This window comes from Lissotriton helveticus, chromosome 12 (assembly GCF_964261635.1).
Source record: "Lissotriton helveticus chromosome 12, aLisHel1.1, whole genome shotgun sequence".
Classification (NCBI taxonomy): Eukaryota; Metazoa; Chordata; class Amphibia; order Caudata; family Salamandridae; genus Lissotriton; species Lissotriton helveticus.
The window spans coordinates 456084153-456107520 of NC_136073.1; the positions used below are offsets into that span (position 1 = coordinate 456084153).

Here is a 23368-nt window from a genome sequence, read left to right on the forward strand (position 1 = left end):
AATGTTGACATTATTGATAACTGTTTTGTTTCCTTGACTATTCTTTTCATTCTGTTCACCTTGCCTTTGGTCTTCGGAAGATAAAGGGCAATTTCCCTGTTTGACACCATCATCTCAATAGTCACACCACATCCTCTGAAACAAACTGAATTCCATTGTCTGCTACTTTATTCCAATGGTAACCCCTCTCTTGCCAATGCATTCTCTGAAAATTCTATAACAACATAAGTGAACATTCTCCCTGCCAACCTTATTCGCTGCTATTTGAAGAAGTTATTGTCCAGCTCGAATTCAATATTCTTCCTGTCTGGCAAAACTTGGTAAATTATTCATGACATCACTGATAATTGTGTGCCAAGTACCTCATTTTGCCTTTCTCCCTGTTCACATTTTCTACCTTTCTACAACAATTTCTGAGTGGGTTTCTCTTATCTGTTGAAGTGTTAATGACTGTAGAATAAACCCGACAATTTCTATGAGGTACTCCCGCCACCCTCTATCTGACCTCACCGGTGCCTCCTCAATATCTTCCAAATAGCCTAATCCACTTGGTCAAAATGGAATGACCCAATAGCTCCTCCTCACTTTGAACAAATTTGCACGCAGCTCCATTAGAGTTGAGAAGACTTTGTTGGAGAATCTTTAAATATTATCCAGTACCTTTGTGTGCTCCCTCTCATTGGTAAAATATTGTTTTGGAAAACCAACGTGCCCCTTCAACCAGTTAAATATTACCTGATGGGTTACTGGTGATGCATTCATCAGACCAAACTGTGTACACATGCACCAGCCAGCACCTTTAGGGGTGATTAAAGGGCTCAAATATTTAGAATGCTCCTTTAACACAGCCTGATAGTGTTTAAACCCGAGGTCTAATGTAGGGAATACATCATCACCACATGTTGAAACCATCTGTTTATTCATTAATTTATGCCTCAAGAAGGCTTCATGATCCCTAGGCATACAGGAGAGGTGTGTCGCAGGTGCCAGAGTGGCAGACTTTGGAGTGCGGGGCTCACGGTTTGATCCCCGGCATTGGGGGCAGCTCAGCTCAGCATTATGTGACTCTGGGCAACAGGCCCGGTTCTAGCGGGTGGGCCGTGTGGGCCAGGCCCACCCAAACATGAGCCTGGCCCACCCAAACATGAACCGTGGCCCTGACGTCAGGGGGCAACAGCAAATGGCCACGGAAATTAAAACGTTCATCTGAACGTTATTTTTCTAGGAGTTGCGTGATTGGGCCTGGGCTTTTTCTCACAGGCACCCCCAATCACGCATCTCCTTTTAGGAAGGTGGGTTGTGTCCCCGCCCACTTGTGCAGGTACAAAGGGGAGAAATCCTCTTTGGCACCGGGTAATGTGTGCGCACTGTCCTAATGCGTGGATATTTCAGCGCTGGAGAAAAGCAGTTTGTTGATCCAGATTCACCTTTCCTGACCCCTTCAGCTGTTTATGAGATCGGGCTGTGCCGCAGAGTTTGAACGGAGCAGTTAAGAGAATGTGTGGCTATTGTTCTGTTTTTTTTTAAATCTGCAAAGGCCCAGCTAGATGTATGCTTCGAAGATGTGTGTATATTAGTTACTTTTAAAAAAAATCTATGAGGACCCAGCATGAGGCATACTTCGTGTATGCTGTGTATATTTCATATCGTTGTATCGTTATCATGACGGATGCAAGACACAACTACTAAAATGTCCAGATAACTCTGGTGATTAATGATCCTCCTGGAGAGCAATATTTTGTCTGTTCCTAATTTTTAAATGCAGATAAACTGTATTTATTTGGATAGCTCTGTGGGTTACTTGCAGTACAGAAGTTACAATCCTAAAATAGGACAGTGACCTATGAACTGACATCAAAGAGCTGCATACAAACCTGAATGGTATAATAAGAACTTGTTTTTTTTGGTGTTGCAATATAGTTAGAATTTACCCTGTCTTTCATTACTCTAATGTTGCTATAAAGAGTTTGTTTTGGCAGATATACATTTTAATTTGTAAAGCCAAGTCCACAACCACTGGAGTATGCTTTAAGTCCTGTGTTTGCGCTTCTCCAGACCAAACCCTCTTAAAACATGCTGCCCACCAGTATGGATGACATGTGATACCTACAGCTTGTAATCCTCATTGGCTTATGTGACATTCCCTATAGACTGATTTACATACTTGTATGATTCATTGTCTCTGCATGATGTAAGTACTGTGGCACCCTACACTATAAGTAGCGCTATACAACAAATGAAATCGAATATGAGAGAGGGGCTACAGAGAGATGAAGGACACTGTTGGAGGGTGACAATTAGGGAATCCGAGGAGGAGGTCATGGGGGGCTACGGAAAGATGAAGTGCACTGTTGGAGGGTGGTAGTGAGGAAGTCTGCGGAGGAGGTGATGAGGGGGAGAGGCTATGGAGCGATGAGGGCACTGGTGGAGGGTGGCAATTAGGGAATCCGAGGAGGAGGTCAATAGGGGGAGAAGCTATGGAGCGATGGGGAGGCACTGGTGGAGGGTGGCAATTAGGGAATCCGAGGAGGATGTCATGGGGGGGCTACGGAGACATGAAGTGATCTGTTGGAGGGTGGCAATTAGGGAATCCCAGGAGGAGGTCATGGGGGGGAGAGGCTATGAGGGGCACTGGTGGTGGGTGGCAATTAGTGAATCCAAGGAGGAGGTCATGGGGGGAGGGTGAGAGATACGGAGAGATGGAGGGTAGTAGTGAGGGAGACTGAGGAGGAGGTCATGAGGGGGAGGGGCTATGGGGAGATTGTGAGGGGCACTTTTGGAGGGTGGCAGTGAGGGCATGCAAGGAGGTCATGAGGGGGAGGGGCTTTGGAGCAATGAGGGTCACCGTTGGAGGGTGGAAGTGAGGGAATCCGAGAAGGAGGTCAATAGGGGGAGAGGCTATGGGGCGATGAGGGGCACTGGTGGAGGGTGGCAATGAGGGAATCCAAGGACGAAGTCATAAGGAGGAAGGGCCTTTGGAGAGAGGAGGGTGCAGTTGGAGGGTGGTACTGAGGGAATCAGAGGAGGAGGTCACTGGGGGAGGGTGGGAGATACGGAGAGATGAGGGGCACTGGTGGAGGGTGGTAGTGAGGGAGTCTGAGAAGGAGGTCATGAGGGGGAGGGGCTACAGAGAGATGGAGTGCACTGTTGGAGGATGGTAGTAAAGGTATCTACAGAGAAAGACGTTAGTGGTGAGGGCACCAATAAATAACTCTCCACATGCTCTGTATACACACAGAAGCAATCCTTGCATCTTGGTGACTGTTTGCAAGTAGATATGATGTAATCTATGGCTTGTAGACTATCTCCAGAAGCGACAAATTGGGCCGGTAGTGGCCCACCCGAAAGCACCCTTGGCCCACCCAAATAAAAATTCCTGGAGCCGGGCCTGCTGGGTAATAGCTTACTTAATCTCCCCGACGGCCCCCAGCGCCTGGCTACCCTTAGGGGTGATAAGTTTGCACTTTTCAAATGCGGAATTATTACAGCAAATGAAACCAAGGTATACAGGAGAGGTGTGGCGCAGAAGCCAGAGTGGCAGACTCTGGAACGCGGAGCTCACGGTTTGATCCCCGGCGGCAGCTCAGCTTTATGTGACTCTGTGCAACAGCTCACTTAATCTCCCCGACGGCCCCCAGCGCCTGAATACCCTTAGGGGTGATAGGTTCACAGTTTACACATGTGGAATTTTTGCAGCAAATGTAAGATTAGCGTGACTGAAAACCACTAGAAAAACACCCTAACAGAAAAGGAATATTTTAGAGATCAGCAGAAAACAAGATGCAGTTCTACCTCCCTCAACTTGAGTGGCACATTGCAAAAAAACATTGGAATGAGTTCTCTGACGGAACGGCCTCCAGCTTGCTCGCTCCTAATAGTGGGATACATCATTGTGCAGCTTTTCTGAGCACAAGGGCACCTTCTCCTCCACAGCCAACCTATTCAGCTATCCCTGAGCCTCGGACACATGACTGAACTTTTAAAGATGTGGATGTGTCATAACGGTCAAAGCAGCCAACTTTGGAACTGGAGAACCAGGTTGGAGTCTCGGCGTGGGGTCAAAATCCTGTGATTCTGGGCAAATCACTTAATCTCCCTCTGTAACGCAACAGGTGCTCACGTAAAGCACTCCAATACCTTCGGGTAGAGTTCGCGCTATATAAAACTGCAAAAAAAAAAAGTTCTGCATTACCCTGACTGTGATGTTTGAGGGCACTGTATTGGAAAGTGACATCGCGCGAGTACCGTGCGATGCCTAAAGAGTGTATTTGTACTTTGTATTCATTTGAATTGTGGCTCACGCATGGAGGGTTCACTCGGTGGTGGTTCGAACGTTGGGCCATATTATCAAGCAAGGGCGATACATTATCGTCGCCTTTATCGGCAGGAAACTGCCGCTAAAGCGGCGATAATGGGCTTGATAATATGCCCTTGTGAATTCCCATAGAAGCCAGGTTCTGTTGTTAACCTGGGCTTCTATGGGAATTTTCAAGGGCATATTATCAAACCCATTATCGCCGCTTTAGCGGCAGTTTCCTGACGATAAAAGCGGCGATAATGTATAGCCCTTGCTTGATAATATGGCCCTTTGTTTTTTTGCTCTATTATTTTGCGCGAAATGCATCCTCGTATCAAAGGAAGCATTTTGCTCTAAAAAGATACCACTAAATAATGGGTTTGCATTTTAAGTAATTACGCGTAACTCTCCTGAAAATTCGCCTAATTCTTTGAAAGCAAATTGGGTGAATTTCACACATCCCTAGTAAAAATATGAGCTAACCACAACCCTGAGCAGCATATTTAGTGAATCCACCTCATCAAGTAGCACCGCTGAACATTTTGCTGTAGTGACTTGCGCTGGTGGTATCCCCACAGATGATGGCACGGGATACTGCGCTAATGGTGGATCCCAGAAAAAGTAGCTCAGCCTCTCTAGAATCTAACCTTAAGAACTTGTGTCCCATGCTCTGGCCACATAACAATATGGCAAGTGAATGGGGTAGATTAATTGTTTTCCATTGATGTGCCACACAATTGGCCATTTGGTGAGCTTATGTAAATAGGTAATGGTTAGCAGGAGAATCGATGTCATCAAAGATGCTGTGCTTATTCTTGAAATTCTCCTCTTTTTTAACGTCATTGTTTTCGGATGTGTCAGCTCAACTGGAGCATCTGAACTGGACTGAGACTACAACTCCCAGAAAACTTGAGGTTGTTAATAGCAAAACGACGACAAAAGCTGCCTTCGTTGTCTGGTAACTTTATCTATATGGTTACAACTATCAGGTTTCATAACACACACTATTTTGTAGGCTTAGATGGCAACATACCCCTCAATTTAGGTAGCTGATGATTCTATTTAACATAACACGTGTATTTGTAATGCGCACATTCACCCAGGTGTATCTTGGCACTGAATAACAGATGTTTATTGTTACTCAATTTAATGGTACTCATTTTATCAACCTCAGAACGATGAAAGGGTGAGTGGACCCACTGGGATTTGAACCTGTGACCATGAGGTCGAACACAGCCCCCTGCAGTGGAAGCATTAGTCCACTAAGCCACCAGACACGGCATTGGGGTACTCTTTAACCAACAAGCTAATTTTCCAGTCCAGGCTTTCTATTAACAACCTGATGCATTCTGGATATTATAGTGTTGGTTCATTTCAATTCACCTAATTGCACTGACACACACAGAAACAAACATTTGAAAAACAAAAGCCTAGGCCTGAACTGGACGTGTCATCTGGCAACCTAGTAGGTTAGGTATTAGGGTTTTCAGGATGGCTATGCCCAATTTATAGCCCCAGTGTCTTGCGTGGCACTTCCAGCCACTGGTGACGATTTAGCCCACAACACAGTGCACTTTGGGACTTGTTGATTCCCATTTAAAATTGAAAGCATATGCTTAGTGATCACAGCAAGCCAAGTGATGTTTGCCAAGTGATGTTAGCACAAAAGTCAGATTGGCTGAGGGAGTCACACATGACATGGGGCACTTAGCACTTATGCAAGCTATAGGCACATCAGAAGACACAGCCTGTTTGTGCGCCAGTGCTAGGGAAGAGAACAGCGGCCCTATACCTTAGTATACCTTAGTAGATATGGCTCTGCCCCGCGTTGCACTCAATATCCATAAATATGCCCACTTGTGTTACTGTGCACGGTGCAGGTACTTACACATGTTGAGCTGCCGGACAAAACTGGCCATGTTGTTATGTTTGAAGTACTTGGGCAGCACCTCCTTGGCAAACCGGCCCTGGTCAAACACATGAAAGCTGGTTCCATTCTGAAACAAGGGAAGAGAAAAGGACTTTAAAATCCTGAAATCACAGAGAAAAAGTACGTTTCAACTCCTTTGGGACTGTGCAGATAATGTACTCATACTGGGGGAGATTGAGAAATGGAGGTGAGTGGATGCTTGCGTAACAACTGTCTCGCACCCGATCACTCACTCTGGTCAAGAGGAAGACCTGTGTCAAGAAGCAGCTTAGTCTCATAAACACAACTCTTGCTGCTCACACCACATCCTAAAGAAGAAAGACCTTGGTCTAGGAGCAGAACACACAGGACGTGCCTCCTTAGCACTATACTGGGAAATGGAACTTTGCACTTCATCCATGGCACAAGGAGTGCAACATTTCCCCATCCACCTGTTCCTTTAATTTGGTGGTTCTCAAATAGGAAACAATGTAAACACAAGAAAGTCTGAACATAACAGATGATGGACACACATAAGGCACCTTCTGTCACTTTTAAACTGTTCAAAAGTGACTCTTGAATGGTTTGTGGCTAGCTTGAGGTTAGATGTGGTGTGCTGCAGGCCTTTACGATCTCTCTCTCTCTGCCACCGGGTTGCTTGCTTCGTGGTGTGTTCATTTGCCAGGTAGCTTGTGATTGGGCTTGATGATGGGTGGGTTCCCAGTTATTTGGCATTGGTGTGTAAACTCCTGGACAAGTCACAGTTTGCAGAATTAATTTCATACCACACATGATGTCTATCATTTGTCATTAATGTTGGAAAATGTTATATAACACTGTACAAGATGCTGTTAGTGGTATCTGTGTCAATTGCTGTGTTCCAAACATTGAAGTGCTCAAGTTAGTGCCTTTGTGTGACTTCGCAGAGGCATGTTACTAAGTATTAAGATAAGGTTCAGATAAGCTTCAGTCACTAAACAGTGGTCTGACCTCATGTGTATGATTAATACCCCTGTGCGTCAGTATGGAAACAAAGTACCAAATGTCAGGGCTGTATTATAAGAACAAAGCTACGGTTAACTCTTACTAATGCTACACAAACCACAGTGTGATAGACAGCTCACTGAGCCAGTGCCTGAAGTGATTCTCTCAAACATGTCAATAGCTGAAGCAGGCTGGCCCAAAGCAGCTTTCTGTATGTGTGTTATGAGTGATGTGTGTGTTTGCACTTGTTAGTGAATGTGAATCAACGAGAGGTCTCTCCAGGGAATAAAACCTGCCTGGAGATGAAAGCTAAAAAGTGTTCACTCTCAGTAAACTGTGCAGATCACAAAGTCACATTGTCATTACCTCTGATCTGGGTCCAAAGTCAAGCGATGTGATTTCATCATTAGGCCTAAAGTCAGTGGATGTCATTTCCAGTGATGTAATCATTATGCTAACTGCTGTTTTTTTAATCTGAAAAAATCCTTCCTCGTTTTCGTCACACGTTGGCAAGCACACCTCTAAACAATGACACTGCTGGTGTTTATACAAGTCAGGAGGACAGAGAGTCTCCAAACTGCTAACACTTCCCCTGTTCTGTGAGGACACACTCTTTAACCCTCTCTCTCATTTGAAGATTATCACCCTCCTTGTAACCAGGCATTGTCTACCTCTTAACAGGTCAAATACCTCCAAGGAATGTCCAGCAACGCAGCATCACCCTCCCAAGATGTGCTTGCCTCCATTAATTTCATTGGTGTCAAACAAATGGCTTAGCCCTCCTTGGAGATGATTCTGTGTAGTAAATGTCACCAGGAGTTGCAAATACCAATGCCCACATTTACCGAAATATTGCGCGATCACTCACGTGATGCAACGCAACGCAAAAGAAAGCGTTAATTCACTTACCAATTTCAAGCCTTGGGGCGCTGGTAGTAGGAGTGAGGGAGGTGCTGCAACATCCCCAAAATAACCAAGCTGGAGTTCATAAGGTGAGTGAATAATAAATATGGCTTTACATTTTGCTTTTATCTTGTCACATTTGCTATACTGTTCAAAGACAGCTCAAATGCCAGGCTACGTTTTCTGAAAGACTGCGGCTTGTTCTTTTAACCCCTCCGCTGCGCTGAACGTTCCGTGCTGGTGCGGAACGTTCTATTGCACGGGCCGGGCCGCGACGTTCAGGGGACGTGCGCAGCATTACCGAGGTAGTGCACGCGAAGTCTGCTGAACGTGCGCAGCATTAAAGGGGTTAATATGGAGATTGGTGTTTACTTTTCTTTCTCTGACTGCAATTTTGTAGGTTTTTGTAAAGTGAACTATGAACTAAGTCTTGCCTGGTATACAGCTGTCCGTAATAGGTCATTTGTTTTGGAAATGACATTCACTATGTTTAGGAACTTGGCTTTCTGTGAACAGTTGCATACAGACTGATCGCCATACTCAATGAGGGTTTCCTATATATTTGAGGTTGATTGTTAATGTGAACAATGCTACCTGTAAAGTGTATGGTATAGGGTCAATGTTGCGCATAATGCATGCTTTCTACACCTAAGGGAGTTGTATCTGTGATGGCAGTAATGATCGCTGATATTCTCCTGAGCTATGTTGTACTGACTGTCAGGCATATAAAGCCATAGTAATTTATGGATCATTATGCGGGGAAAAGAAGCTTGGATGATGTCATCCATAATGTAATCAGTGATGTAATTTGAGATGTCATCAGTGATGTCATAAATGTCAAATGTTAGGCTATGTTTCTGATAAACTGCTGCTTTTTCTTTTAATATGGAGATTGGTGTTTACTTTTCTTTCTCTGACTGCCACTTTGTAGGATTCTGTAAAGTGAACTATGAACTAAATCTTGCCCGTTATACAGGGAATGAGAAAGGAAAGGCTGGATGACTATTTTTTCTAACACACAACAAAATTCAAATACCTGTAAATGAACTCTACAATATTTCAGAATATATCCAGCCCTGCCAAGTTCCCCATGTCCATGCGTGATGTGCTGTTCCAGTCCAGTTTTTTCATTGAATTCTGGGAGTAGTATGCTTATTTATTCCATTATAAAACAACACTACAAGTCCCAAAATTCAAAGAAAAAACCTGGATTGAAACAGCACAGTTAGGCGAGCCCCAAAGAGGCACTATTTTCGAAAATTCTGAAGTGTGATAGGAACAAAGGGTTTAATATGTTCCAACAGGGCACAAGTCCTAAAAAAGAAGTGGGGGGACGCTGTCACCGGAAGTGACCTCATGACAGGAAGTGACGTCATGAAAGGTGGCTTGCACCATCGCGCTCATTGCCTCTCCTCTGGCGCCGAGATCCGCGCGAGACGGAGCACAAATTAGCATTCGCCCGTCGCAGTTAATGACAGAGAGGCCAAAGAGTGAAGTCCAGCTGTTTGGCAGGGGGAATGGCATCACCCGGTAAAATAAGTGGGGGGACGCCGTCCACCCGCATGGTACCCCGACTCGAGCCCTGTGTTCCAAACATATGAAGACACGTTACTCAATAATGCACTTATGATAAATACTCACCGAAACCCCACACTTGATCTATCATTAGTGCCCTCTCTAGTTTCATCGGTGTTAGACCTGGCATCCTTGGCGTGGTTTCCCCCTATCTTTTTGCCTCTACCTCCTGTATTTTTGATGCTGTGCTTTATTTCGTTTTTGCTGGTTTAGATGCTTTGGACACTATGCCACTGCTGATCAGTGTCAGAGTGTAAGTGCTCCCTGTCTATATTGTTATTGTGATTGGGTATACATGATTGGCATATTTGTATCACCAAGAAGTCCCTAGTAAAGTGCACTGGGTGTGCCAGGGCTGGTGATGACAAATGCTACTAGTGGGCCTGCAGCACTGATTGTGCCACCCACAGGAGTAGCACTGCCTAAAATGGGGTCTCAGGCCTGCCACCGCAGTGCCTGTGTGCAGTCTGTGAACTGCCATGTCCTCCTGATCAGTTTCCCCACTGACCATGCCTAACCCTTCCCTTTCTGGGCACATTGGTCACCCCTATGGAAGGCCCAAGGTACCCCCTTGGGCAGGGTGCAGTGTATGTGAAAGGTACAGCATGTACTTGTGCAGGTGACATGCTCGGTAGTGAATTACAGCCATTTTCGTTTTTCACTGCTGCAAGGCTATCTTGCTCCATAGGCTATCATGGGGGGTGCTGGCTACAGTGGCTACCGCAAAGCAACAGTTGATGGACAGAATGCAGAACAATGTCATACATTCACCCCAGTACAGAGATCTGGGCCTAAATCCATAGTTTTTTTGCACTCCACACCACCCCAGTTCAGACATGGCCATATGCAAATCAGCCTTGACCCTGTGCCTCATGGGAACAGTCCAGCCCGAACTGCCAAGCCATGTCTTTCCTGGACCAGAATCAAGCATCTTAGGACCGGTTTCTGGCTATCAGCCGTCTTCAGCCAGGATAGCTTGACTCCAGTGGTGTGGAGAGCATGGGACTCACGTCTGAGCATACCTATCCCACTCGGGGTGACAAATGCAAAACAACAGTTGATGGACAGAATGCAGAACAATGTCATACTTTCACCCCAGTAGAGAGATCTGGGCCTAAATCCATCGTTTTTTTGCACTCCACACCACCCCAGTTCAGACATGGCCATATGCAAATCAGCCTTGACCCTGTGCCTCATGGGAACAGTCCGGCACGAACTGCCAAGCCATGTCTTTCCTGGACCAGAATCAAGCATCCTAGGACCGGTTTCTGGCTATCAGCTGTGCCTGCCTTCCACAATGCTGGCTCCACCTCCTGCTTGGCGGCTGACGACCCTGCCCCTCACGCTGAAAGGAAAGGAGAAGCCAGAAAAACAAAGTGCTCAAGGAACACCCAGAACTGGTTCAGACCGGGCTCAGGGCCCACTTGCACAAAGAGAACAAAGACTTTTAGGGGTATAAGTACAGGACCCCTGACAACAGAAAATTAGATCATCTTGGAATCAAGAAGGAACCTCTGCCAAGGAGAAAGCTGAAACTGAAGAAGGAAGACTGTCCTGCTGTTGCTTTGCTGGACTGACCTGCTGTTGCTTTGCTGCCAAGGAGAGGGGAATGACTTTGCTTTGTGCTGTGTCCCCTTGCTTGAAGGAATCTACAAGGGCCTGAGAAGAGCTGGCTCCCTGTTTTGAAGTCCCAGGAACAAAAGGACTTCACCCCAGCTTCCCTGAACTCTGCTGGGAGAGTTCTGTCCTTCCTGGAATGCTTGGCCCATGTGTGGTGCCTCTGGAAGTTGTACCTGTGTTGGGGAGCTGGAAATCAAGCTTTTAAAGACTTTGCTACAGATAATTTATCGCAATCCCGGCCGAGCGAGAAAATTCCTGCCGCTACGAAGACCGAGATCGTCGTATCGCCTGTCGCTGCTGCCTGAAGACGTCGCACCCTTCGTTAGCGGAAAGATTTCCGCCGCTGCGAACATCGTCACAGAGCCTGTCATCGCTGGGTGAGATCATCGAATCACGTCACTGCGAGAATCGTCGCAGAGCCATCGCATCGAGGAGCTGCAAGAGAAAGATCGCCGCTGGACCGTGCATCGTCGCCCCGGAGATCGTCGCAACACCCGAGAATCATCACATCGTGCCTTTGTGGGAGAAAACTTCCTACAGAACATACGCACCGGAATCCATACAAGTGGCATTCCTCCCCATACAGACCGGATTCGTCACAACACGCCCGCTTCTGCAGCGGGGCTGTCGCTAACGCCTCCCCAGGGTCTCAGGAGCAATGCATCTCTTGTTTTTCACCGCTACAACTTCTGTGCTTGGAAACTTTTTATTGCTAACAAAGGTACTGTGGCTAAAACGTGACGCAACTGTGGATAATTTTATCAAGAACCTTAAGAACTCTTTTGCAACCATATTCTTGAACTGTGTAAGTTGGATTTTTGTCGTTTTGGTCTTGTGGAGTTTAGATTAAATACCTTTATTTTTCTAAACTGTTGTGGAGTCAGTTTGTGGTGTTTTCACTGTGTTACTGTGAGTTTTGGTACAAATACTTTACACATTGCCTTTGATAAGCCTTGACTGCTCGTGCCAAGCTACCAAGGGGGTGAGCAGGGGTTATCTCAGAGGGTTTCCTCCTTACCCTGACAAGAAGCAAGGGTCCCTATTTGGACAGTGGTACCTACCTGTGCCAACTAGATACCCCCAGTTCTAACATTGTTGGTCAGCGGTGGGATTTGAACTTGTATTTGTACTAGACCCACAGTGATTGGTGTACATCACTAGTGAGTGCAGACCACTACGCCACCGCATACCACTGGATTTTTTTGGTTGGTTCTATTTTTGAGTAACTCTTCAAAGCATCATGTCTTTGAAAGGAAAGGCACCCAGTGAGGAGGCAGAATTGGAATTGGAATTTCGTCATTGAGGATTTGTATTCCTACAGAGCAAAATATCTTAGGAAATTCTGCCAAGAGTTTGGGTGACCCGCAAAGAGCACCCTCATGAAGGAGAAGTCGCAGAGACTCTTGAAGGCCCATTGGGAGGCACAAGATGGGAAATGATGCAAGTACAGGGAATGGGTTTCAAATCACAGATCTGCCTGTGAGCAGAGTAGGCTCAAGGGCTGGCAGTAACCATTCCAGTAGGGGTTTCACTCAAGAAGAGTTAGAAGAAAATCAAAGAGCAAGGGACCATGACTTGGAGGTCCTGAAATTGAAAATGAAGCAATTGGAAATGGAAAAAGAGAATCAAAGAGCTGAGAGGGAAAGGGCGGCGGAGGAGAGTAAAAATGCCCGTGCCCTGGAGGAAAAGAAATTGCTTTTGGCTCATGAGTTGCACATGAAAGAACTGGATCTTAAAGCCAAGGAGGTGGATGGCAGTTCAAATGGTGGCAGCGCACAGCCAGTGCAGGGGGGTAAAGTATGTATTCCCAAGGATCTGGTACAGAATTACAATAGGAGTGAGGATATTTATGCCTGGTTTGCTTCTTATGAAATTGCATTGAGAATGAATGGTGTGCCTGAACAACATTGGGGGGCGGGCCTGTGGAAACATTTTGAGGCTTCTGGGAGGAGTGCTCCAGAGCCCTTAGAGATGGCAGATGTCATGACCTACCCCAATATGAAGGAGGCCTTATGTCTCAGGTATGGCCTTACTCCAAAGCAGTATAGATTGCAGTTTAGAAACTCCAAGAAGAGAGAGTCTGAGACTTGGATGGAATGTGTGAATTTGTACTCACGTGCACCGGAAGGTTGGATGAAGGGCAGCAAAGTAACTGATTATAAGGGGTTGTTGCATTTAATTAGTTGGAAGCACTTGAGTAGTCTTTGTGTCCCAGAGCTGCGCCAGCATCTTTTAGACAGCAAGCTGGCAGACCCCATTGAGCTTGCTAAGGAGGCGGACCGCTGGACCTGTACCAGGGTTTTCAGAGAGGAATTGTGGGTACCACAGCCAAAGGTGGGCAGGGTCCCCAGCAGAAGAGTGGGGGACAAGGGTAACCAAAAGGAGTTCTCTCAAGGGCCCCAAAATAGTTCCCAGGGAAAGAAGTCCCAACCCCCCAGACCCAAGCAGCCATGGCCCCCTAGGGGCAGATGGGAAAACAGAGGTCCCCCTACCTGCTTTCACTGCAATGAGGTGGGACATGTTATCAACAGGTGCCTCAAGAAACCCCCAGCACCTGCTGGTGCTCCCGCCCCAGGGTTAGCAAGTGTAGCTTTGGGAGGGGATTTGATTTCTAGTGGGGAAGGAGAACTAGCAGTTATGACTCTTGTCTCTCTAGGAGACCAAGAGATGGTCCAGGAAACTTTACAGCCCCCTAACACTAAGAAATATGGGCAGAAGGTGATCATCAATGGGAGGGAGATAGAGGCTCTGAGAGACACAGGAGCCCGCGTGACATCCGTGAGGTGTCAGTGGGTGTCTGAAGAGCAGTGTATCCCCAATGTACACCGCCCGGTAGTTGCAGCTGATAGCTCAGTGAGCCTCTGCAAAGTGGCACGTGTTCCCTTTGAATGGGGAGGGGTCTCTGGTCTCTTGGAAGTTGTTGTCAGTGATGCCTTGCCTGTAGACTGTCTGCTAGGTAATGACCTGGAGAGTTCTCCATGGAAGGATGTAGAACACAGAACTCATTTGGAGATGTTGGGTTTGCCTGCGTGGATCTGTGTGACCATGCGTGCTATGGCAGCCAGTAGGGGTGATTCAGCAGAACTGGAGCCTGAAACAGTGGCCCAGAGACCTGCCAGGCGAGGAAGAGGCAGAGGGCACGGGAAACCAGCCCTAGCCATTCCCACGGTCCAGGAAGGAGCAGAACCTGAGGGGGATGCCCTGGAACCTACAGGGGAACAGGTGGCCGAACTGGGCCACCTGCCAGAGCTGACCCATTGGCAGCAAGAAGGGGGGCCCTCCAAGGAGGAATTCTGCAAGGAGCAGAAAAAGTGCCCTTCTCTCGTTGGTATGCGGCAACAGGCTGCAGACCAGGCAGCAGGTGGAGAATCCAGAGATCACTTCATCTACTGGGAAGATGACTTGTTATATAGCGAGCCTAAGTTTGCTGAGCCCGGTGCAGCCCGTGTGCTGGTGGTACCCGCGCGCTTCAGGAACTTCCTAATGGGTCTGGCTCATGACGTGCCTCTCGCAGGCAATCTGGGGTAAGACAAGACCCTAAACAGGCTTGTCACCCACTTCCACTGGCCCCAGATGAGGAAGCATGTTGGTTCCTTTTGCTGATCTTGCCAAACATGTCAGGCCAGTGGCAAGACTGGAGTGAAGTGCAAGGCACCCCTCCAACCCTTTCCTGTGGTGAGCACCCCTTTCAAGCGGGTGGGCATTGACATTGTGGGGCCCCTGGACCCCAAGACAGCCTTAGGCAACAGGTTCATCCTGGTCTTGGTGGACCATGCCACCCGGTACAAAAGGGGGTGGTGATGGACGGAGCATCTGAACCAATCAAACACTCACACCCAGTCAAAAGATCTGGGTTTAATCCATCACCGTTATTTACCCCACTTTGCCACCCCAGTTCAGACATGGCCATATGCAAATTAGTCTGACCCTGTGCCTCATGGGAACAGTCCAGCCCGAACTGCCAAGCCATGCCTTCCCTGGACCGGAAACAAGCTTCCTAGGACCGGTTTCTGGCATTACAGCCGTCTTCAGCCAGGCTTGCTTGAATCCAGTGGCAAAGTGAGCAAGGGACTCACGTCTGAGCATACCCTGCCAACTTATGGCGAACAAAGCGGTACAAAAGGGGATGGTGATGGACGTAGCATCTGAACCAATCAAACACTCACACCCAGTCAACAGATCTGGGTTTAATCCATCACCGTTCTTTAGCCCACTCTGCCACCCCAGTTCACTGGATTCAAGCAAGCCTGGCTGAAGACGGCTGTAATGCCAGAGTGTTTGATTGGTTCAGATGCTCCATCCATCACCACCCCCTTTTGTACTGCCTGGTACCTGGAAGCAGTCCCTCTCAGAACAATCACAGCACCCGTGGTGGTCCGTGCATTGATGGGGATCTTTTCCCGTGTGGGGTTCCCCAGAGAGATGGTCTACGACCGGGGTACCAACTTCCTCTCTAGGTACATGAAGTCTCTGTGGGAGGAGTGTGGGGTAACTTATAAGTTCACCACTCCTTACCACCCTCAAGGAAATGGGTTGGTTGAAAGGTTCAACCGCACCCTGAAAGGTATGATTATGGGCCTAGCGGAGCCCATGAGACGGAAGTGGGACGTCTTGTTACCATGCCTGTTGTTTGCCTACAGGGAGGTGCCTCAGAAGTCCTTAGGGTTCAGTCCCTTTGAACTCCTGTATGGCCACCCTGTTAGAGGACCTCTCACACTGGTAAAGGAGGGGTGGGAGAAATCACGTGGGAAAATCCCCCAGGATGTGTTCAGCTATGTGCTGGCCATCCGCAACCAGACACAACGCTTCAGGAAGCTCGCGCAGGAGAACCTGGAAGCCAGCCAGGAAGAAATTAAAAAATGGTACGACCAGAATACCACTCTGGTCGAATTTCAACCTGGGCAGAAAGTGTGGGTGATGGCGCCAGTGGAGCCTTGTGCGCTCCAAGACAAGTGGACTGGGCCATATGAGGTGGTGGAGCGCAAGAGCGAAGTAACCTACCTGGTTAACTTGAAGACTCCCAGGCAACCCCTGAGAGTCTTGCATGTGAACCGCCTCAAACCACACTTTGAGAGGTCTGAAGTGACATTGCTCATGGCTATAGATGCTGGAGGGGAAGAGGATAGTGATCCTCTCCCTGACCTACTGGTAGTGTGGTCCTCTCGCCCACCCTGACCCCAGAACAGCAGAGGGACTGTCGCCAGGTGTTGGGTCAGTTTTCCTCCTTGTTATCCCTGACCCCAGGTGTCACCAATTGGTGCGTCCATAGATAGTCTGCCTGTGAAACAGAAATTTTACAGGGTAGCTGACAAGGTCAGGGCCAGCATCAAGGAAGAGGTTTCCAAGATGTTGGCGCTAGGGGTAATTGAGCCCTCCAGCAGCCCCTGGGCTAGCCCAGTGGTCTTAGTCGCAAAAGCTGTTGCGCCCGGTGCCACTCCAGAACTCATGTTATGTGTGGACTACTGTGGGCTCAATGCGGTCACCAAGACTGACGCACACCCCATCCCCAGAGCTGATGAGCTTGTGGATCGGTTGGGAGCTGCCCGGTACCTCAGTACGTTTGATTTAACTTCTGGGTACTGGCAGATTGCCTTAACTGATGGGGTCAAAGAGAGGTCTGCATTCTCAACGTCAGATGTGCACTTCCAGTTCCGAGTCATGCCCTTTCGGGTTGAAGAATGCCCCTGCCACCTTCCAGAGACTGGTTAACCAGGTACTGACCGGGCTGGAGCAATTCAGCGCCGCATACCTGGATGACATTGCTGTGTTCAGCTCCACGTGAGAGGAACATTTGCAACACCTCTGTGAAGTGTTGAAGGCACTGCAAAGGGCAGGCCTCGCTATCAAGGCCAGCAAGTGCCAGGTAGGGCAGGGATCTGTGGTATACTTGGGACACCAGGTAGGGAGCGGCCAGGTGTCGCCCCTACAGGCAAAGATTGATACCATTCTGGCTTGGGAGCCCCCCAAGACGCAGACAGAGGTGAGAGCCTTTTTAGGTCTCATCCGGTATTACAGACGGTTTGTCAAGGGATATGGCCCCATCATTGTCCCCTTGACAGAGCTGACTTCCAAGAAGCAGCCCAGAAAAGTGAATTGGACCGAAGCCTGCCAGGCTGCTTTTGATGCCTTGAAGACTACTATGTGCACAGCAACGGTGCTCAAGGCAACTGACTTCTCCAGTGAGTTCATAGTGCAGACAGACGCTTCAGAGCATGGTGTGGGAGCAGTACTCTCACAGATCACTGAGGAGGGCTGGGATCATCCAGTAGTTTTCATTAGCAGGAGGCTACTCCCCAGGGAACAGAGGTGGAGTGCAATTGAAAGGGAAGCTTTTGCTGTGGTCTGGGCTCTGAAGAAGCTGAGGCCCTACATGTTTGGGACTCACTTCCGTGTTCAGACAGACCACAGGACCCTCAGATGCTTAATGCAGATGAGAGGTGAGAACCCAAAACTGTTGAGGTGGTCCATCTCCCTACAGGGAATGGACTTCAAGGTGGAACACCGCCCTGGCACAGAACACGCCAATGCCAGGTTTTTCCGCTTTAGTGAAAAGAACTCCCAAGAGGGTGGGCAGTTCTCCCCACTTTCAGCTGGAGGGGACACGTGTTAGACCTGGCATCCTTGGCGTGGTATCCCCTATCTTTTTGCCTCTACCTCCTGTATTTTTGATGCTGTGCAGGACTTCGTTTTTGCTGGTTTAGATGCTTTGGACACTCTGCCACTGCTGATCAGTGTCAGAGTGTAAGTGCTCCCTGTGTAAATTGTTATTGTGATTGAATATACATGATTAGCATATTTGTATCACCAAGAAGTCCCTAGTAAAGTGCACTGGGTGTGCCAGGGCTGGTGATGACAAATGCTACTAGTGGGCCTGCAGCACTGATTGTGCCACCCACATGAGTAGCCCTAAAATTGTGTCTCAGGCCCGCCACCGCAGTGCCTGTGTGCAGTCTGTGAACTGCCATGTCCTCCTGGTCAGTGTCCCCACTGACCAGGCCTAACCCTTCCCTTTCTGGGCACATTGGTCACCCCTATGGAAGGCCCAAGGTACCCCCTTGGGCAGGGTGCAGTGTATGTGAAAGGTAGAGCATGTACTTGTGTAGGTGACATGCTCTGGTAGTGAATTACAGCCATTTTCGTTTTTCAATGCAGCAAGGCCATCATGCTCAATAGGCTATCATGGGGGATGCAGGCTACAGTGGCTACCAGCATATCTTCTCATAGGAACAAGATAGGAGATAAAAGTCTGGTATCCCTGAACTCAGAATTTAATAACACATCTTTTAGGAAAGTTTGTTTTTAAATCCTGTGTTTGAGAACAGCACTTTTTAGAAAGTAGCTGTTCTCTTGTCTGACCTTTCTGTGTGCCTTGGCCTGTTTGTGAATTGACTGTCTGGTTTGAGAGTGACAGGTGCTGGGGAGCCCCCAGGAGGCTGACTGGGTCAGCCCTGGGCTGAATGACTGCATTTGCAACTTGAGTGGTGGGAGGAGATAGCACCTGGGCCTGAATAGGGCTGTGCCTGCCTTCCACAATGCTGGCTCCACCTCTTGCTGGGCGGCTGACAACCCTGCCCCTCACTCTGAAAGGAAAGGAGAAGCCAGAAAAACAAAATGCTCGAGGAACACCCAGAACTGGTTCAGACCGGGCTCAGGGCCCACTTGCACAAAGAGAACAAAGACTTTTAGGGGTATAAGTACAGGACCCCTGACAACAGAACATTAGATCATCCTGGAATCAAGAAGGAACCTCTGCCAAGGAGAAAGCTGAAACTGAAGAAGGAAGACTGTCCTGCTGTTGCTTTGTTGGACTGACCTGCTGTTGCTTTGCTGCCAAGGAGAGGGGAAGGACTTTGCTTTGTGCTGTGCCCCCTTGCTTGAATGAATCTACAAGGGCCTGAGGAGAGCTGGCTCCCTGTTTTGAAGTCCCAGGAACAAAAGGACTTCACCCCCAGCTTCCCTGAACTCTGCTGAGAGAGTTCTTCCTTCCTGGAGTGATTGGCCCATGTGTAGTGCCTCAGGAAGTTGTACCTGTGTTGGGGAGCTGGAAATCAAGATTTTAAAGACTTTGCTACAGAACATTTTTTGCAATCCCAGCCGAGCGAGAAAATTCCTGCCGCTTTGAAGACCGAGATCGTCGCAGCGCCTATCGCCGCTGCCTGAAGACGTCCCACCCTTCGTTAGCGGAAAGATTTCCGCCGCTGCGAACATCGTCGCAGTGCCTGTCATCGCTGGGTGAGATCGCATCACGTCGATGCGAGAATCGTCGCAGAGCCATCGCATCGAGGAGCTGCGAGAGAAAGATCACCGCTGGATCGCGCATTGTCGCCCCGGAGATCGTCGCAACACCCGAGAATCATCACATTGTGCTTTTGCGGGAGAAAACTTCCTACAGAGCCTACGCACCGGAATCCATACAATGTGGCCTTCCTCCCCAAACAGATCGGATTTGTCGCAACACGCCCGCTGCTGCAGCGGGGCTGTCGCTAACGCCTCCCCAGGGTCTCAGGAGCAACGCATCGCTTGTTTTTCACTGCTACAGCTTCTGTGTTTGTAACTTTTTATCGCTAACAAAGGTACTGTGGCTAAAACGTGACGCAACTGTGGATAATTTTATCGCTAACCTTAAGAACTCTTTTGCAACCATATTCTTGAACTGTGTATGTTGGATTTTTGTCGTTTTGGTCTTGTGGAGTGTAGATTAAATACCTTTATTTTTCTAAACTGTTGTGGAATCAGTTTGTGGTGTTTTCACTGTGTTACTGTGAGTTTTGGTACAAATACTTTACACATTGCCTTTGATAAGCCTTGACTGCTACCAAGGGGGTGAGCAGGGGTTATCTCAGAGGGTATCCTCCTTACCCTGATTATAAGCAAGGGTCCCTATTTGGACAGTGATACCTACCTCTGCCAACTAGAGAGCCCCAGTTCTAACAATCAGTAAAACTGCCTGTCTGTGCAAGTTTAGTGGGCCTTTCAATGGAAAATATGCTGCCTGTAAACAACAGTGAGCTATCATCCATGTTTTAATAATGTATTTGCGACAGTGTGCTGCAAAATGCACCACCAGCTACATGACTCCTGCTGAATGGGCGTGGCTCATTTGTTACACTTCTTCTTTCTGTGACCCTTAGTTTTTTGTATTTTTATTACAATTGCTGACTTCAGTGATGTAACATTTATTGCAGTCCCTCAAGTCTGAAAAATGTTCCAGCACTACTCTGCGCAGCGCTAAAACGCTTAGAGTTGTGTTGTGAGAGCACCCGCACAAAGGTTGGCGTAGTAAGGTTCAAGGACACTGCCCCTGCGACATACATATCTAATTTCTAAGCCATTGCTCTGTCCTGTTCTCACATCTTGTGTACTTATAATAACCGTCAGCAGTTTCGTAAGGCGCTTATCAAACTAAAGACAACGTGGAATTAACTGGGAACCTGAAAGTGATGCATACACAGTGCCCACCAGATGGCGCCAACCCAGCGTCGCTGGTGACGTGATGATGTACTTGAAATCCAACCTCATGCTCAAGCAAATGAAAGTCAGCGCGGTGTGAGTTCATCCCCGTCAGTGGGCGCAGTCCATTCCTTTTGGCACGAATTAGGTTCCGGACTTTCACAATGAGTCAGGGCGACGATTTGCAGGCTCGCAGAAAGTCCAAGTGAGTCACCTCATGTTCGGTTTTTATAGTCCGAGCCCGAGCAACATGCTTTAAAAAAAGGCTTCTAATTTTTTTGTGAACATAATGCGTGGTTGAACTTTGGACGGGGTTCCCCCATCCACCTTTCACTTTGTTAATTATATGTAGGAAAAAGCCCGCGGGTCCTTAATGTCAGCATGAGTAGTCAAGCCCCTTAACTATCATCGGAAAAATAGTAAGGTGGCTCGCTTCTTGACCTCATCTTCTCCACGTACGCCCCCGCCGCTGATTGACAGCCTCACCCGTGCATGTGATCACCCCGTGTTCGATCACACCTCTGTACCAGGGGCTCTTTTGGCAGAAACCAACAATAGACCACTGCTTTATCGCATAACTAAACACAAATGTGTTCTTGCTGATTCTGAGGTAACGTGCAGTTTAGGAAATCCAGTCAGAGCGTCATGTTCAGGAGCGCCTAGAGGTCACATGTTGCCCATTGCTCGACCGACCTTACTGCTTACTAGGACACAACATATCACAGCGTGGTGTATATGGCTAGTATCATAGGAAGTCTCTATCCTAAATGACAGGTCGGAAAGCAGTTGGTTATTCACAGCAGTGACGTCACATCAGTGGTTATCCAAAGTTAACTACTGTGGTTAATCACTGCTGTGATGTCAACCAAGGGGAGCCATTGCTGTCCTTTAATTCTGCCACCTCACCCGGGTCACCAGCGACACAAGTGCAACGGTGGGATGGTGAATGGCAATCTTACCCGCCTTCTCCTGCCTTTCACGGTCTCCACAGAACCAGCGGCGTCCACTCCATTAGGGCGAAGGAGCACCGCCCCCCTTGCCACCACCAGTACATAAACCAATAATAATACGTGTTTTAAACCTGTTTTATTATCGTTTTATTTTAATCCCCTGGAACCACCCCCAGGATTCTGACGAGTCTCGAGGGAGTGTCCTGGGGATGACACTGCTGGTGGAGTGGCAGACATGACCGGCCAAACCCCTCTTGCGCAATGAAGCTCTCTCCCCATCCTCAGCTGCATTGCAGGGGATGGAGAGCGCTGGCACAAGCTCCCAGTCTGCCTAGGAGCGCAAGTTGCCGACGCTCAGGTCAATCCTGAAGCTGCTCTCATGCAAGAGCAGCTTCAGGATTGGCCACAGGGCAGGCTGGGAGCCTGTGCCCAACCACAGAGTCAGAAGTAGGAAGAGCCGATACACAGGAGACGGTGGCAGTGGCAGCGTCAAGGTAAATATTTTTTTTTGTACCCAAACCCTCCCCACCTCTCTTTCCTCCGGCCCGCCCCTCACTTTGACAGGGGACTACTACCACAGACCCGGGGGGTGGGGGGGCAATATGGTTGAAGGCCCTTTGTCCCCTATCTGTGTGGGTCTCTGCACAGAGATGAGAAAAGAAGCTCCGATGACAAGCGGCACTCGCAGGATGGCTGTCCATGCAGTGCTGACTCAGGGAGCTCAGCTTTGGCTTGGAGGAGATGGGATGGCATAGAGGATGGTGGGAGTGGTTGGCAGTGGTACAAGTCATTGTTTTCTGCTTGGATGGGGCAAAGGGGAAGGAGACGGGAGTTTTGTATGGATGGGTGGCAGCAGGCCAGGTATTTTCTTTTAATTTGGGGGATGAGGGTATCTAAAGAGTAATAGGGGTGAGAGGCAAGAAGACAGTTTTTTGTTGTTTTTTTAACTTCTTTTTTACATTTTACATATGGCTTCCCAATTACTTCTTTTTCCATGGATGTATGTTAAAAGTAGGGGCAGATGATTTGTGGAGACCATATACAACATATTAGTTAGGGTGGGTATAATGTGAATTACAGGGATTTTTTTACCCTAGGGTCCTGAGTGACATTATAAATATCTAGAGCTTCACTCTGATTGTGTATATGCTGTCACTCAGAATCCCTCGGTGGAGCCATTCCCTGTTATTCCCAATCACATACCTGTAATTCTATATATAACCCGCTGGCAAGGATATAACCTTTTCTAAATGGCCTTGAGCCCAAGAGAAAGGTTCTTTAACAACTGGTATAGCCTAAGGCAGAGGGCTAAAATCGCATTGGAATATTTAAATCACTGAGAATAAAATATTCTAAATGTAAAAGGGAGCAACAGATAGGCAAACATTGGAATGTTGAAAAAAAAGTCTATACCAGTCATCATTATTTATTGGGCCTGATTTACTCCCTTTTCATCAAAGGAGCTCTCAACATTCCAGTTTTCTAAGGTTGCATCAGGGCAGGTTTATTGTTGAGAGCTTTCCGTCCAGATGTTTACTATGTTAACACTTAGGTCCAGTTTAAGTCTGACGGAGAAGAATTATATCCTATCATGCTCTAGGAAGCATACTTTCATCTCAACTTTCTGTAAAGTGCCTGTCACTATTCTCAGATTTGTGATAGAGACTCAAGCTCTCCGTA

At 47.9% G+C, this 23368-nt stretch overlaps 1 protein-coding gene across 1 annotated transcript in view; it reads right to left on the reverse strand.

Moving 5' to 3' along the window:
* The window catches only part of HSF4 (heat shock transcription factor 4), a 507465-nt gene that overhangs the window by 341380 nt on the left and 142717 nt on the right, over positions 1 to 23368 (reverse strand). Inside the window, exon 2 of the mRNA XM_078670271.1 lies at positions 6186 to 6294. Coding sequence (XP_078526397.1) covers positions 6186 to 6294 — 109 coding nt within the window. The remainder of the gene's footprint in view (positions 1 to 6185; positions 6295 to 23368) is intronic.